Here is a 13,444-nt window from a genome sequence, read left to right on the forward strand (position 1 = left end):
CCGCAATGAGCAGGGGGTCTCGGCCGAAGGACTGCCCCCTAGGGACCCCACAGCAGGGCCTTCTTGGGGGTGGCTCCCCAGAAGGGTCTGGAAGGTGCTCCCTGCTCAGGCCCCTCTGCCTCCCCTTGCTAGTAACCTCAGGTCTCCGGATTGTGGGTTCGAGAGCCATGTGGGCTGAAGGATTCCTTCAGGGGAAACCCGGAGCACCCCGTGTCTTTTTCCAGTATTGTAAAACTTTATGTCTCCCGTTCCTCTGGGTCCCTGGAGTGGAGCAGGATTGTAAGCTGCCTTTCGTCACCAAAGTAAGGGGCTAAACCCACTCCCCACTCCCACTTGGGGGGGAGGGAGAAATAATAACAACAATTTTATATGTGTGTGTGTGTGTGTGTGTGTGTGTATAAAATAAAAATAAGTTTTCTAATTTAGGCCACCCATCTGACACGAGTTGTCCTAGCCACTCTGAGCTGCTCCCAACAAAATATAAAAACACAAAAAAACCCTCAATGGAAAGCACAGAAACAGGGAATAAACCTCCCCGCCACATGTGCTCCCCCCCAACCACCCCGGCTCCCTTTAACAGAACTCACACTCACAGCAGCCTACAGAAAAATATTTGCCTATTTTTAATTCCCCCTGCTTTTTTTTTGCTTTTTTTTTTTTGCAAAATGAGCTCCCAAACGGACAGAACATCAATACACCCCCCACCCCCCATGGCAACCAGAATACAAACACTGCAGTCCCCGCCCTTCGTCCCCCTGCCCCCCCATGCATCACGCAGAAGCCCCCCCACCCCTGAGTCCATGAAGGCAGAGTCACCATCTTCCAGCAAGCCAAGATTTTTTAGGGGGGGTTTCCACCTGTCCTTCTGCTCCCCGCCCCCCAAAGTCTGTGTCAGATTGTGGTGAGGGGGCTAATCCGAGTCTGACAGGACGATGATCTCCTCCGGGTCGCACTGGGTCGCCACGCTGGCCTGCGGGGGTAGGGAGAGAGGGGGGTCAGAAGAGGAGGAAACCGGTGCCCTGCACCCCCTCCCTCCCCACAGCAGCACCCAAAGGCCCCCGGCTGCCCCACCCGGCTCACCAGGGACCTCCCTGAGGCAGACCAGCTGGGAAGAGGGGGGCAAAGTTTAGGAAAACTCTTCTGGCGTAAAGAGAGAAGTTTTCCTTCCTCTCACGTCACGGCTAGAACTCGCGGGCATTCGAAGAAGCTCAGCACGGGGAGATTTGAGGCGGGCAAAAGAAGGTCCTCCTCAGTTGACGTGTGGAACTCCCTGCCACAAGAGGCAGGCACAGCCAACCAGCTGGGTGAATTGAAAAGGAGACACCTAGGCTTATTTGGCCACTATGAGGAGGGGAGGCTGGAGCAGCCACTGGCCGAATCCAGGAGACTCTGCTCAGGCGCTGACTCCCAGGGGAAGAAGCAGGAGCTGAGCTCCCCCAGGGCTGGTGCTGGGAGAGGAAGGAAGAGGCAATTTGGGGCTCCCGATCAGGGCTCTGGTGCCTGGGGCAATCCACCCCCCCCCCATTTAGTACCTTCCAGATGGCTGCAAGGAGGCGGCCCTGATTCTGCGGCTGGGGGCTGCCTTGGGAGCTGCTGACCAGCCCCAGGCCTGGGGAGTCGGCGCAGGTGGAGTCGGCCAAGGGGGCCGGGCTGAGGCGCCCCTCTCTGTCCTCGTCTTCCTCCTCCTCCTCCTCCGAGCCAGTGCTGGGCACCTCAATGCAGCTGCCAGAGAAGAAACACACATTGAGGGGGCGCTTGCACGGCCTGACTCCCCCCCCCCGGGGGCTGAGGCGGCTCAGAGCGTTTCGCAGCGTTGGAGAAGGGACCCCGAGGGGTCACCCAGCCCATTCCGCCTGCCCTGAAGGAATCGCCCCTCAAGCATCTCTGACCGTTTCCAAGCGGAGGTTGGGAGCCCCCCTGACAGGGACCCTTGAGGGGGTTGGGCTAGATGACCCTCAGGGTCCCTTCCAAGTCCACCCTTCTCTGATTCCATGACCAGTGTGGGGGTCAGGTGGGATTGCTAGGAGGAATTATGAAATATGGAGCACACCATTGTGTCTGCGATGAACGCATGGCGTTGACTGGGTTTGATTCATTGACAATCGTTTCTGATCGAATCCCCCAGGCCTCTCCACCTCGGCTATTTGCTTTCTCTACACCTGACAGGCACGTATAAGCATTCTGAACCACAGGCCACTTGCTTCATCAGACATAGGCTACTTTAATGTAGTTTAATCTTTAGATAGATCTTAAAGGCCAGGAAGAGAGTTCACAAGGAGCTGGTAAATACTGCCATCCTGTCTCTCCTGTTTATGACCTCCGGGGTTTTGCTGAATGCATTCCTCCTTTTATTCCTATTTTATTTACTCTGGACTACTATGCATGCCCAAGTAGGAAATAGTTTCTTTGTAGTTTGAACTTTAACTTTGTTCCCACGTGGGGTTTTTTGAAATGCTCAGAGGAAATCTGATTGGTTCTTACGAACACTGTGTAAAAAGTTCTTTTGTGAATAAAACGACCTGGGCCAAGGGGTGGACAGAGGAGATTATTATTATTGGCACCTCCTCCCAGAATCTTGCTAGTCAAGCCTTGTGTGGATTTTAATAATCAGAGTCCAATCCTTCCTTGCTTTGGGAAGGCTACAACCAGCTCTCAGGGACTCCGCGACATCCCTGGGGAAGGGGGCTGCCCTTCAGCCTCAGGTCTGGGCCTGGACATCTCAGGGTCTGGGCTACTCCCGATCTGGCCACCCCAAGAAGCAGCAGCCCCCACGGAAGACCCACAAATGGTGTTTGGCCAGGATAACGCTGAGAGTCAGCAGGAAACTTACTCTGCTTTTGGGCAGAACTTTGGGAAATGCCATTTGGGATTTGATCTGGACTTGTCCAAAGAACCCCTGGCTCATCCCAACCTCTGCTTAAAAATCGCCAAGAAAGGAGAGTCCAGCTCCCTCTGGACTAGGCTAAAAGATCACACCAGGAGTCAGAGCACATTTCAAAGCAGAAATCAGTATCCGGTTTCCCCCGACAGCAGACTAGTAGTCGGTTGCCTTTGCACCTGCGTTCCCAAAGGCCGCCAGGAAAGGAAGGCCGTGAAAATAACAATAACAACAGCAGCAATAATAACAACAATAGTAATAAAACGTGGCTCCTGTCCAGGTTTGTTAATTGTCTTACTTTAAATGTTGTGAGGATCCTATTCCCTTTTAAAAGGTGGTTTTTGGCAGGGGGGATTTGCTATATTGTTTTTATTTTATGTATTTTGTGGTTCAATATTTTGATTATATTCTGTGAAACGCCCTGAAACCTCAGGGTATAGGACAGTGTATAATAAAATAACAACAACAACAACAACAACAACAACAATAATAAATAATCAACAACAACAACAATAAATCTTCTGGCGGGACAGCAAGGAAGGAGCCTCTTTTGCCAGGCAATCCTGCACTCTGAGAGCAGTTGCAGAAAAGACCCAGAGGCGGAATTTTTAAAAAATGTGCAGATGAAACATCTCTGCAATTTACTGTGTTTGCCGGACATATTGAAGTAAGGAAAGGCAAAAACATTCCTCTTCCACCGGGCCTTGGGCGCAAATGGGTCAGCGACTGGTATTGGGCTTTTGGTCATTATGTTCTGCATTTGCCTTTTATCTTGCCAGCGCCCTGTGCTCTTTGGATGAAGGAAAGTCTATAAGTTAGCATTTCTTAAAAGAGGCTCTCCCTCTGAGGGCTCAGGACCCAGGCAGGTTCGGGGCAGGACCTATAGATTCCTTCTGGGCCAGCCTGGAAACCTCAGCCCCCTTGCAATCACAGAACTGCACTTGGAGGGACAGCCAAGGGCCCTCTAGCCCCCCCCCGCTTGCCCCCCACTTTCCCATGGAGTCTCCTCTCCCCCTTACCACCTCCCTGCCCCCCACTCACCTGTTGGAGTCCCGCCTGCTCCGCTTGCTGGGGGGCTGCCCGTTCACCCCACGCAGGGGCCCCCCGCCCGCCCCGCGGAGACTGCCGTTGTCCTGCACATGGCCGTGCTTGGCCGGGGGCCTCTGGGGATGGGGCAGCTTCTGGCGCGACCGGAAGACGGGCGAGGCCCCCCTGCCCTCGGGGGTCTGGTGCGGGGGGGAGGGGGTGGGGGGCGGCGTCTCGCCCGCCTCCAGCGTCAGGGCCTCCTCAATCTCCAGGAGGAACTGCTGGGAGGGGGAGGTGCCCACGGCAGGAGGGGGGTCCGCAGGGGCCTGCCCCACGCGCTGTCCACGTTCCTCTCCTTGGCGCCCCTCCGGGTTGTGCTCTTCCTCGTCCTCTTCGTCCGGCTCTTCCTCCGAGGAGGACGGCACCAGCTCAGCGGCCTCCAAGTCCATGTGCTGGTCGGCCTCCACTTCCTGGACGCGGGGGTCATCATCTGGGAGGGACAGCAGGGTTATGTTGTTTTAATTTATCATTTGGCCAATTATTTTTATTGATTTACCAAATTACTACAAATCAAACCAAATTAATTCAATTTAATACCATTTTCCCGCCCTCGCTACAAAATGTGAACAAAATACAGAAGTACTGTTTGGGGTGGCGGGGGCGGACAGGTGTGGGGGACTCCCTGGTCCTGAATGGGGACCAGGTGCGCAGCCTGGGAGTCATTCTGGACTCACAGCTGTCCATGGAGGCACAGGTTAATTCTGTGTCCAAGGCAGCTGTCTGCCAGATCCATCTGGTACGCAGGATGTGACCCTACCTGCCCGCGGACTGTCTTGCCAGAGCGGTGCATGCTCTGGTTATCTCCCGCGTGGACTACTGCAATGCGCTCTATGTGGGGCTACCTTTGAAGGTGACCCGGAAACTACAACTAATCCAGAATGCAGCAGCTAGACTGATGACTGGGAGCGGCCGCCGAGACCATATAACACTGGTCCTGAAAGACCTACACTGGCTTCCAGTATGTTTCAATTGTTGGTGCTGACCTTTAAAGCCAGAAAACAGCCTTGGCCCAGTATAACTGAAGGAGCATTTCCACCCTCATCGTCCAGACCGGACACTGAGGTCCAGCGCCAAGGGCCTTCTGGCAGTTCCCTCCCTGCGAGAAGCCAAGTTGCTGCTTCCTCCTCCCGCTCGGCTCTTGGCCATATGCGGCCGCCTCCGCAGGAAGGAGGGAGATGTCACCCAGAGATGTCCACGGCTTCAGAATGGCAGCAGGAGCTTCCTGCTGCCAATCCAAAGCCGTGCCAGCGTCGCCGAAGTCAGTCCCTGCGCGCCATGCCGGTTTAGCGCGGGGACTGACTGGGTGGGCGGCAGGGTCCGCAGGCTGGATTTACGAGCCCGGTGGGCCGCATCTGCCCCCTGGGCTGTAGTTTGCCGCCCCCGATCTAATCCATAACAGCATGTGTAGCTCGATTCCGGACTCTGCGCTCCTTCGTTTTTTCTCTTTCTGCTTGTGTGTGAAATGGCAGGACCCCCACCACAAAGGCCCCTCAGGGTGGGCCCCCAGGGTCATGAATCTCAGCCAAAGCATCCGCACAGCCAATAGCTCAGTCGGTAGAGCCTGAGACTCTTAGGGTGGCGGGTTCAAGCCACGTGACAGACAGCCTCCCAGCCTCTGCTTAGAAACCTCCGCAGGAGGAGCCACCCCCTTCCAAAGGAGGGACAGACTCCTTCAGAAAGTGGGGGGTCCCTTCTGATGCCACCCTAGCCCCCAGCCTACCTGGGGCAGCCCCTTCCTCCTCCTCTTCCTCCTCCAGGCTCTTCTGCAGCTCGGCTTCTATGTCCGACTCTGACGAAGACTCTTCCTCCTCCTCTTCTTCCTCGTCCTCTTCTTCCTCCTCCGCCCCTGCACTGGCCACGCTCCGGCCGGGGCTGCCCTAGGGAAGAGAGACAACGAGGGTCACCCTCTGATCCTGACAATGCCAGGGATGGACAGACCCGCCTCCCAGAAAGTGCTGCACCCCATCAAGATCCCAGAACGGTGCCCAGAGCAAACCGCCCCAGAGAGACCCTTCCCCTCTAAGGAGGGGGGTCTCAAAGCAGCAGCAGCAGCAGCAGCAGCTGCCCAGGCCCCCACCTGCAGGAAGCAAGCCCCCAAACAGCCCCTCCCTGCCCACACCTGGATCCACCCTCACAGGAGGGACCCCAGGGGCCATCTAGTCTACCCCCCTGCAATGCACAAAAAAATGCATTTATTCATTTACTACGTTAAGCATGCATGGGTATAAAGAAAATATCATAGCCGTCGGGGATCTACGTGTGATGCCTGATCATTAAGAAGAGCTACTGGCAGCAATATTAAGAGAGAAAAATAATTAACTTTTTGTAGCAGAATGTCTGGACAAGCACTGCAAACAAATGAAATCACAGGCAGGATTTGAGGTAGGACTAACAGAAGAAAAACGATAAAGGAACTGTACTAGAGAGAGGTTGGTAATAGATGAGAAATTGAAATATAATGCAGTAGAAAAGAGTTTGAATAAAAAGACTAGGTGCTGGGAAGTCAATACGCAAAACAATCTCTCTATATAATCTGAAGTTAGCTTGTAAAAATTTGGAAACTCAGTGAACATTACATGGGGGGGGGGGAGTGTTACAGTCACAAATCTATTGCAGGAAACTGGTATCCTTAATTTCCCGGTGGAATACAGAGGCTCTTGGCAAGCCTTTGAAGGATGGCTGGAAGATGCCTGCTGAATCTCCAGGGGCAGGGAGTTCCACAGGGCTGGGCCATCAACACTTTATTATTATAATTATAATTATTCTTTGTTGATCGACGTAAAAGGCTCTGCTTCTGAGTGTTGTCTGGCTGACTTAGGGAATGGCCAGTGATGCTCTTGCAGGCGGGCCCAGATGGGCTGGAAGGGTTCAGGCGCAGGCCTCTGTGAATCAACGTTGAGGACCTTGAACCCAGCCCAGCGCGAGAGAGGGGGTCCTTTCAAAGGAGGCGGGTGGGGCAAGGCCCCCGCCCAGAAAGAGCCCCCTCTGCCGGAAGCCCAGCCTGCCGCGAGGGGCACCATCTTTTCCGCGCCAAGCCCCTCACCTCCTGGGGAGAGGCTGGCTCCCCCTGCTGGCGCCCGGGGGCATCGCTGGGCCCGGGCCCGTCTCCGCCAGCGCTGCCGCCCCGCGATTCCCTCCGGCGCCGCTGCCCCTCATCCTCGCTCCTGTCCTGCAGCTGCGCAAACTGGGAGGTCACTTCCTCCAGGCGCTGCAGGGCCTTCTCCCGGTTCTGGCGCAGGCGCCGGGCCAGCTCAGGGTCCGACAAGGCCGGGTCCGAATCTGCAGGGGAAGAGATGGGCCGGGCGTTGCAGCGGGTTGGGATGGATGACCCCCGGGTCCCGCAAAGCTCCACAATGCCAAGAACCCCCCGAGCCCCTGCCTGGCCTGGCGCTTTGTAAGAGTCGGACAATCTGAAATACGCTCAGGTGCCAGAAGGGGTCCGTGCACCCGGCTTTTAACCAGAAAGGCGATGGGATGGCCGTGGGCAGGAGTCCTGCATTCCCCCCTCAAAATGGCCTCCTCTGAGGGAACCGCCAATATCTCCCGCCACTTGTTTCCTTTGTGCATTCGATGGCAGTTTCCCTCAGAATGGCTTCCTCTGAGGGAAATTTTCAACAATTCCCACTATTTCCATGGTGTGTGCATGTTTCTGTACTTTGAAACATCTTTAAAGCCCTACGGGAATGATGGCCAACTCCCCCCCCCCCACGGCCTCCTCGGAGGGGAATTTCCATTTCCCCGCTATTTTTATTATGTGTGCCTTTGTCTGAACTGAGGCACCTGCGTGTGTTCAAACAGGCCGGGGAACATGGCGGCCGGCCTGTTGTGCCCCCTGCGCCCCCCCGCCTCCCGCCAGTGTCCCCGGGCACTCACTGGGCCGGTACTGGTCGGTGAGGTGGCTGCCGAAGTTGTAGACGAGGTCGAGGTGGCGGCGCTCCTGGAGACGGTTGCCCACCTCGCGGAAGGCCTCGGCCGCCATGCTCTCCATCTGGCGCTTGGGCAGCCCCAGCCTGTGGCGGGTGCTGGCCTTCTGCACGGCCTTGAGGATGTCGGCGTAGTCGGGAAAGGCCTCGGGGCGGTTGATGAGGCGCTCGATGCGCCGGTTGACCTCCGGGTAGCGGGTGCCGCGGTAGGGGATGCGCTGCTCGATGACGCGCCCCGTCAGGCTGCTGCAGTCCTTCAGCTGGCAGAGGCGCTGGAAGATGCGCACCATGCGCCGCTTCAGCCGGCTCTCCTGCAGGTACGTCGAGTCCTCGCTGTCTAGCTCCTCCAGGTCCAGCTCCCGCTCCTGCAGCTTCCGGATCTCCACCTCGTGGAGCCGCAGCAGGTCCTCCAGGTAGCGGATCTGCCGCTTGGAGCCCTCGCCCGGAGCCTTGGCAGCGGGGCCCGGAGCCTGGGCAGCAGGGCCCGGAGCGTTTGCGGGGCCGGCAGGGGCGGCGCTGGGCCCGGGGGCCTCTGGCTCTGGAGCCGGCAGGGGCGGCTTCTTCTTCTGGCTGTGGGCCCGGAAGACGGTGCAGAGCTCGTTGATGTAGACGTAGACCTTGGTGCTGCGCGCCTGCACCCGCGCCAGGCAGCGGCCCAGGACGTTGCGGAACTCCACCGAGGAGAGGAAGGCGGGCGCTGCCTTCTGGTGCCGCCCCGTCAGGTAGGGGATCACCTCCGGGTGGTCGGCCGTGTGCAAGGAGCAGAAGGCCACAAACTGCGGAGAAAGGAGAGGAGAGGGTCAGGGGCGCAGGGAGCCCACCCACCCTCCGACCGAAGCCTGCACCCACGGGAGTCCCCGCCAGGGACTAGAAACTTGGAGGGGGCCCCTGGAACTGGCCAAGAGAGGGGCCATTTTGAAAGGCAATCCTCTCCTGCGCCTGGGGCTTTCTGGTAGCAGAGAAGGCAGCATGATGGAGGAGGCAGGGAGAGAAAACCTTTCTTCTCTCTCTCTCAACACTCGAACTCGACCTCCAAGGAAGCCGGATGTCGGGAGATTCGGGGCAGATCAAAGAAAGGACTTATCTGCGCAGCACATTGTTCAACTGTGGAACTCCCTCCCACAGGAGGCAGGCAAGGCCACCCGTACTCCCTCCTACAAAGCTGCCCGAGTTTTGTGATCTTCAGGCAAGGTCTCAGGCACGTTGGAAGAGAAGGAAACAAAACGCATTGAGGACGGAGCCTGCCAGGGAGCGGCAGCCCTTTGACAGGCCCTGCACAGAGGAGGCTGCAACGCCCCTGGAAGACTTCCAGCGTGGCTTTGAGAGAAGGGAGGGACTGCACAACGGAGGAGGCCTTGTCCGTGGCGCATCCACCCTCTGCCAGCCAAAGGTCGCTCCCAACCTGAACACAAGACACCGGGGGGGCAGCTTCCAAGTCACAGAATGGTCATCTAGTCCAGCCCCTGGCAATGCAGGAATCTCAGCTCAAGCGTCCAGGACAGACGGCTGCCCAATCCCTGCTTAAGAGTCCGCTACCTTCCTGTCCTGTGCCCCCAGAACAATTTTGGCAGAGGAGGCACCTGGTTTCATTTCCCCAGAATCAGCCTCCAGAAGTGGCATCGTCCTGCTGGCCACCTGACCCGGAAAGCTGCCTGTGGACCAACGCCAGCTCCCTTGGCCTGAAAGTGAGATGAACGCTGCACCCCAGAGTCGCTTTGGACTGAACTTCACCGTCCCGGGGGCCTTTACCTTTTTACCTATATGCTGATTGGCTCCCCTTCACACTCTGCTTAATTGCAGACTTTGGGATGCTGGGCTCTAGGCCAGGGTCAGCAAACTTTTTCAGCAGGGGGCCAGTCCACTGTCCCTCAGACCTTGTGGGGGGCCGGACTATATGTTGCCATGATTATGACCCGCATTTTTGGCAAAAACTCTTATTTGGACCAACCCCAATGTTACCCAAATGTGATTTGCGGGGGGGGGGGGTTCCCTCACACACCCACACTGCTTCCTTTGCATTTTATGCATTGACAGTTGTTATTTCTCTCACAAGGCGGGGGGGGGGGCTGAGGTAAGCGCGCCATTCTTGGATACTTTTCCCTCTTCCCCACCCTGGAAGAAAAGATTGCAGTGCGCGCGCACGATGGACAGAAAAGGGACTTGTTTCAAGCAGCCGCCCACCTCACTTTTGACCCCCAAGCCTGGATGAGTCACAAAAACCATCGCGCGCAGGCTATGCCAGCTGCCTGGATTCCCGGTCTGTCCGCAGGCTGGATCTTGAAGGCAATTGGGCCTGATCCGGCCCACAAACCTTGGTTTGCCAACTCATGCTCTAGGCCCAGAGAGGGGAGAAGCTTTGGCCCGCTGAGGCCTTGCCACAGTGTTAAAAGCTCATATACAGAATATTAGCAAATCACCAAATGCCACCTTAAGCCTAGGTTACAGTTGCCACAACGAAACATCTGGGCACCTTTTGGCAACCAAATTTGTTAATAATAATAACAACGCGTTTCTAAATGTCTGGGCAGGTTCACCTGCACAGACATTTTTTGAGCAGGAGCCAAAAAGAGCACAGCAAACACACTACTCCTGACATCAACAGAGGGAATTCCAGAGCCGCCGCTAAAAGACCAGTTTCTGACAAATGCGGAAGAGGCGTTCTGTGAGATCTGCAACACGGCTAGCAATGACCGCCCTAAGAATGAATGCCTGAGGCTGGGTGCCCTGCTGCCCCGATGGAACGCGAACCTGCAGACACCCATCCCCTGCGGCTTCAGGTGGGCCTCTGCCAGGAGCCCAGGCAGACCAGCTCCTGGCGGAAGGGGAAAGGCAACCCCCCCCCACCAAAAAGCAGTTCTGAGTCACTAAGCCCAGCCGAGAAAGGACTTGGGGAAGGAAGCCCAGCCGGGGGGGGGACAAGAAGACACCCCCCCGCCCCATCCCCAGGCAGAGAAGAGGGTCTCCCCACATTCCCCCTTGGACTGGGAAGGAAGCCCAGCCGGGGGGGGGGACAAGAAGACCCCCCCGCCCCATCCCCAGGCAGAGAAGAGGGTCTCCCCACATTCCCGCCCGCGGGGGCCTCCCGACCTCACCTCCGCAAAGAGCCGCTGGTTCTCGGCCTGGAGGCTGGCGGGGTCCTTCTGGGACGGAGGCTGCGGAGGCGCAAGGGGGGCTTCCCGGCTGGGGCTGCGGGCCGGCGGGGCCTCCTCGTCTTCGTCCAGGATGATGATGCTGCTGCCGCTGGGGGAGGCCATGGCGGCGCCGGCAGGTGGGCAGGAGGGGCGGGCCGAGCGGGGCCCAGGAGGGGCGTCGCCTGCGGGAGGAAAGAGGACGTCACTCGCCCGCTAGAAAGACCGCACCCCGGGCTGTTCTTGGGGGGTCTCCCCTCCCCTCCCCCCCCCGCGCCAAGGGGCCCCAGACCCCCCCCCCATAAAAGCAGGAATCTCCTCCCTTCTCCCCGCCCACCTGGCCCAAGAACAAAGGCCCGAGACCCGGCCCGGCCCCGAGGGCTCCCGGACCCCGGCCCGCCGGCTGCGGCCCTCTCTCTCGGCGCGCCCTCGCCGCCCTCCTCCGGCTTGGCCCTCGTTCCCCTTCCCTCCTCCGCGGCCGGCCAAGAAGAAATGCCTCCCTTCCTCCCGGCCCACCGCGCGGGACCGGAAGTCCCCGCCTTTCCCGCCATCTTGCCGTACGGCGAGGAGCCGGGCGCCGGAGGCGGCTTTCCCGCGCTCCCTCTGCGGCGCTCGGCGGCCCTGCTGAGGCCGAGCGTCGGGCGCTTCGCCCGCGTCTCCGCGGGCCCCCCCCGGCCCCTGCCTCGCTCCTTCCCGCCCCGAGCGAGAGGCCTCGCCGAGGCCTCGGGGCGCCGCCACCTTGCCGTACGGAGTCGCCTCTTCCGGCCACGTGACCGCGTCACGCGCCCGCGATTTGAATCCACGGGAGCCGTTGGGTTGGGCGGGCCCCTTCCGGCCGCCGCGTGCCGCCTTGCCTTAGGGGAAGAGGCCCCCGCGGAGCGCGCCTCGTCCGGGCCGGAGGCGGGAAGGGAGGCCGGGCCGGTCGCTTCCCTCCATTCCGCGGGAAGGAATTCCTCGGCTCTGAGGTGCTCGCGCACGCGCCCCGCGCCCTCTTCCTCGAGAGTTTCCTATTGGTCGCCCTCGTTTCTTCGGCGCCGCTTCTCGGCCTCTGCGCATGCTCACTTGTTCTTCCCGCTTCGTGGAGGCAGCCATCATGTTGTACGGAAGCGGAGGGCGCCGGGAGAGACGCGGTGTCCGGGTTTTCGGGGGAAGCCCGAGGGCCAGGCGCCTCTCCCCGCCCCAGCCAAGCTTGGGCCAAAGCAGCGGGCAGCAAACGGAGCCCTGGATTAGGGAAGTTTTTAAGGGCTGATGTTTTGATGTCTTTTTAATCTTTTGTTGGAAGCCGCCCAGAGTGGCTGCGGGAACCCAGCCAGATGGGCGGGGTATAAGTAATTTATTATTATTATTATTATTATCATCATCATCACCACCATCATCATCTCTGTCTGTGGACAGCCTGGCCCTGAAAACTCTCCCAAAGAGAAAGAGCAGCCTCTCAACAGGCAGAAGTTCAACAGGTGGAGACACAGGAGAAGGTTCCCCTGGTGACTTTCTGTCTGTCGGGAAGCCGCAGTTCTGCCCTTGGGAGAAGGGACCTTTGGGTAGCCTCCTGATGCTCATACGTTGAACCTAAACCCTAAGCAGCCTTGGTCCAGTATGTCTGAAGGAGCGTCTCCACCCCCATTGTTCTGCCCGGACACTGAGGTCCAGCTCCAAGGGCCTTCTGGCGGTTCCCTCCCTGCAAGAAGTGAGGTAACAGGGAACCAGGCAGAGGGCCTTCTCAGTGGTGGCACCTGCCCTGTGGAACACCCTCCCATCAGATGTCAAAGAAATAAACAACTGTCTGACTTTTAGAAGGCAGCCCTGTTGAGGGAAGTTTTTAATGACTGATGTTTTACCGTGTTTTTAATATTTTATTGGGAGCCGCCCAGAGTGCGGGGTATAAATAGTTATTGTTACCTAAGGGCGCCAGGAGAACCTGCAGCAGCTGGATCAGGCCAGAGGGGCACACCTGCAGACAGAATCCGAGCGCAAGAGCAAGCGTCCCCTGCTGCGGTTTCCAGCCATTGTGGCTGGTAGCTCCTCCTCCATGAACTTCAAACTGGGCTGTCTCCTTTGGGAGGGAGTTCCATAGATTAACCAATAAGTCCTTTTTTATTGGATTCTGAATCTTGCATTGCTCAGCTTCATGGGGTGTGTTACGTTACAGGAGAGATAGAAACTTTTCTCTAACCATTTTCTTCATCCATTATATTTACCATGTCATTATGTCATTTGCCTTTTTACTAAACTGTGTTAGAAATATGTGTATTAGGGGGCATGCATAATGTTATTGTTATAAAAACAGAGACGGCTCTGGTTGCCCTAACAGATGATCTCCGTAGACAACTGGATCGAGGCGGGTCAGGACTGGTGATCCTTTTAGATTTGTCAGCAGCCTTTGACATGGTCGATCATGATCTTCTGGACCACCGCCTCGCAGACGTGGG

At 57.7% G+C, this 13,444-nt stretch overlaps 1 protein-coding gene across 1 annotated transcript; it reads right to left on the reverse strand.

Annotated features, from left to right (window-relative positions):
- Positions 1 to 748: 748 nt before the first annotated feature.
- On the reverse strand, positions 749 to 11,189 carry DAXX (death domain associated protein). Its single transcript, XM_080986282.1, has 7 exons — positions 10,980 to 11,189; positions 7,838 to 8,663; positions 7,008 to 7,243; positions 5,685 to 5,841; positions 3,920 to 4,394; positions 1,533 to 1,722; positions 749 to 970 (listed from the first exon to the last, which is right to left on the reverse strand). The coding sequence occupies exons 1-7, from the start codon at positions 11,139 to 11,141 to the stop codon at positions 911 to 913; spliced, it is 2,106 nt and encodes a 701-aa protein (XP_080842408.1). The 5' UTR covers positions 11,142 to 11,189; the 3' UTR covers positions 749 to 910.
- Between the last annotated feature and the right edge of the window lie 2,255 nt (positions 11,190 to 13,444).

The sequence above is a fragment of the Podarcis pityusensis genome, assembly GCF_964106645.2.
Source record: "Podarcis pityusensis genome assembly, chromosome: 2".
Lineage (NCBI taxonomy): Eukaryota > Metazoa > Chordata > Lepidosauria > Squamata > Lacertidae > Podarcis > Podarcis pityusensis.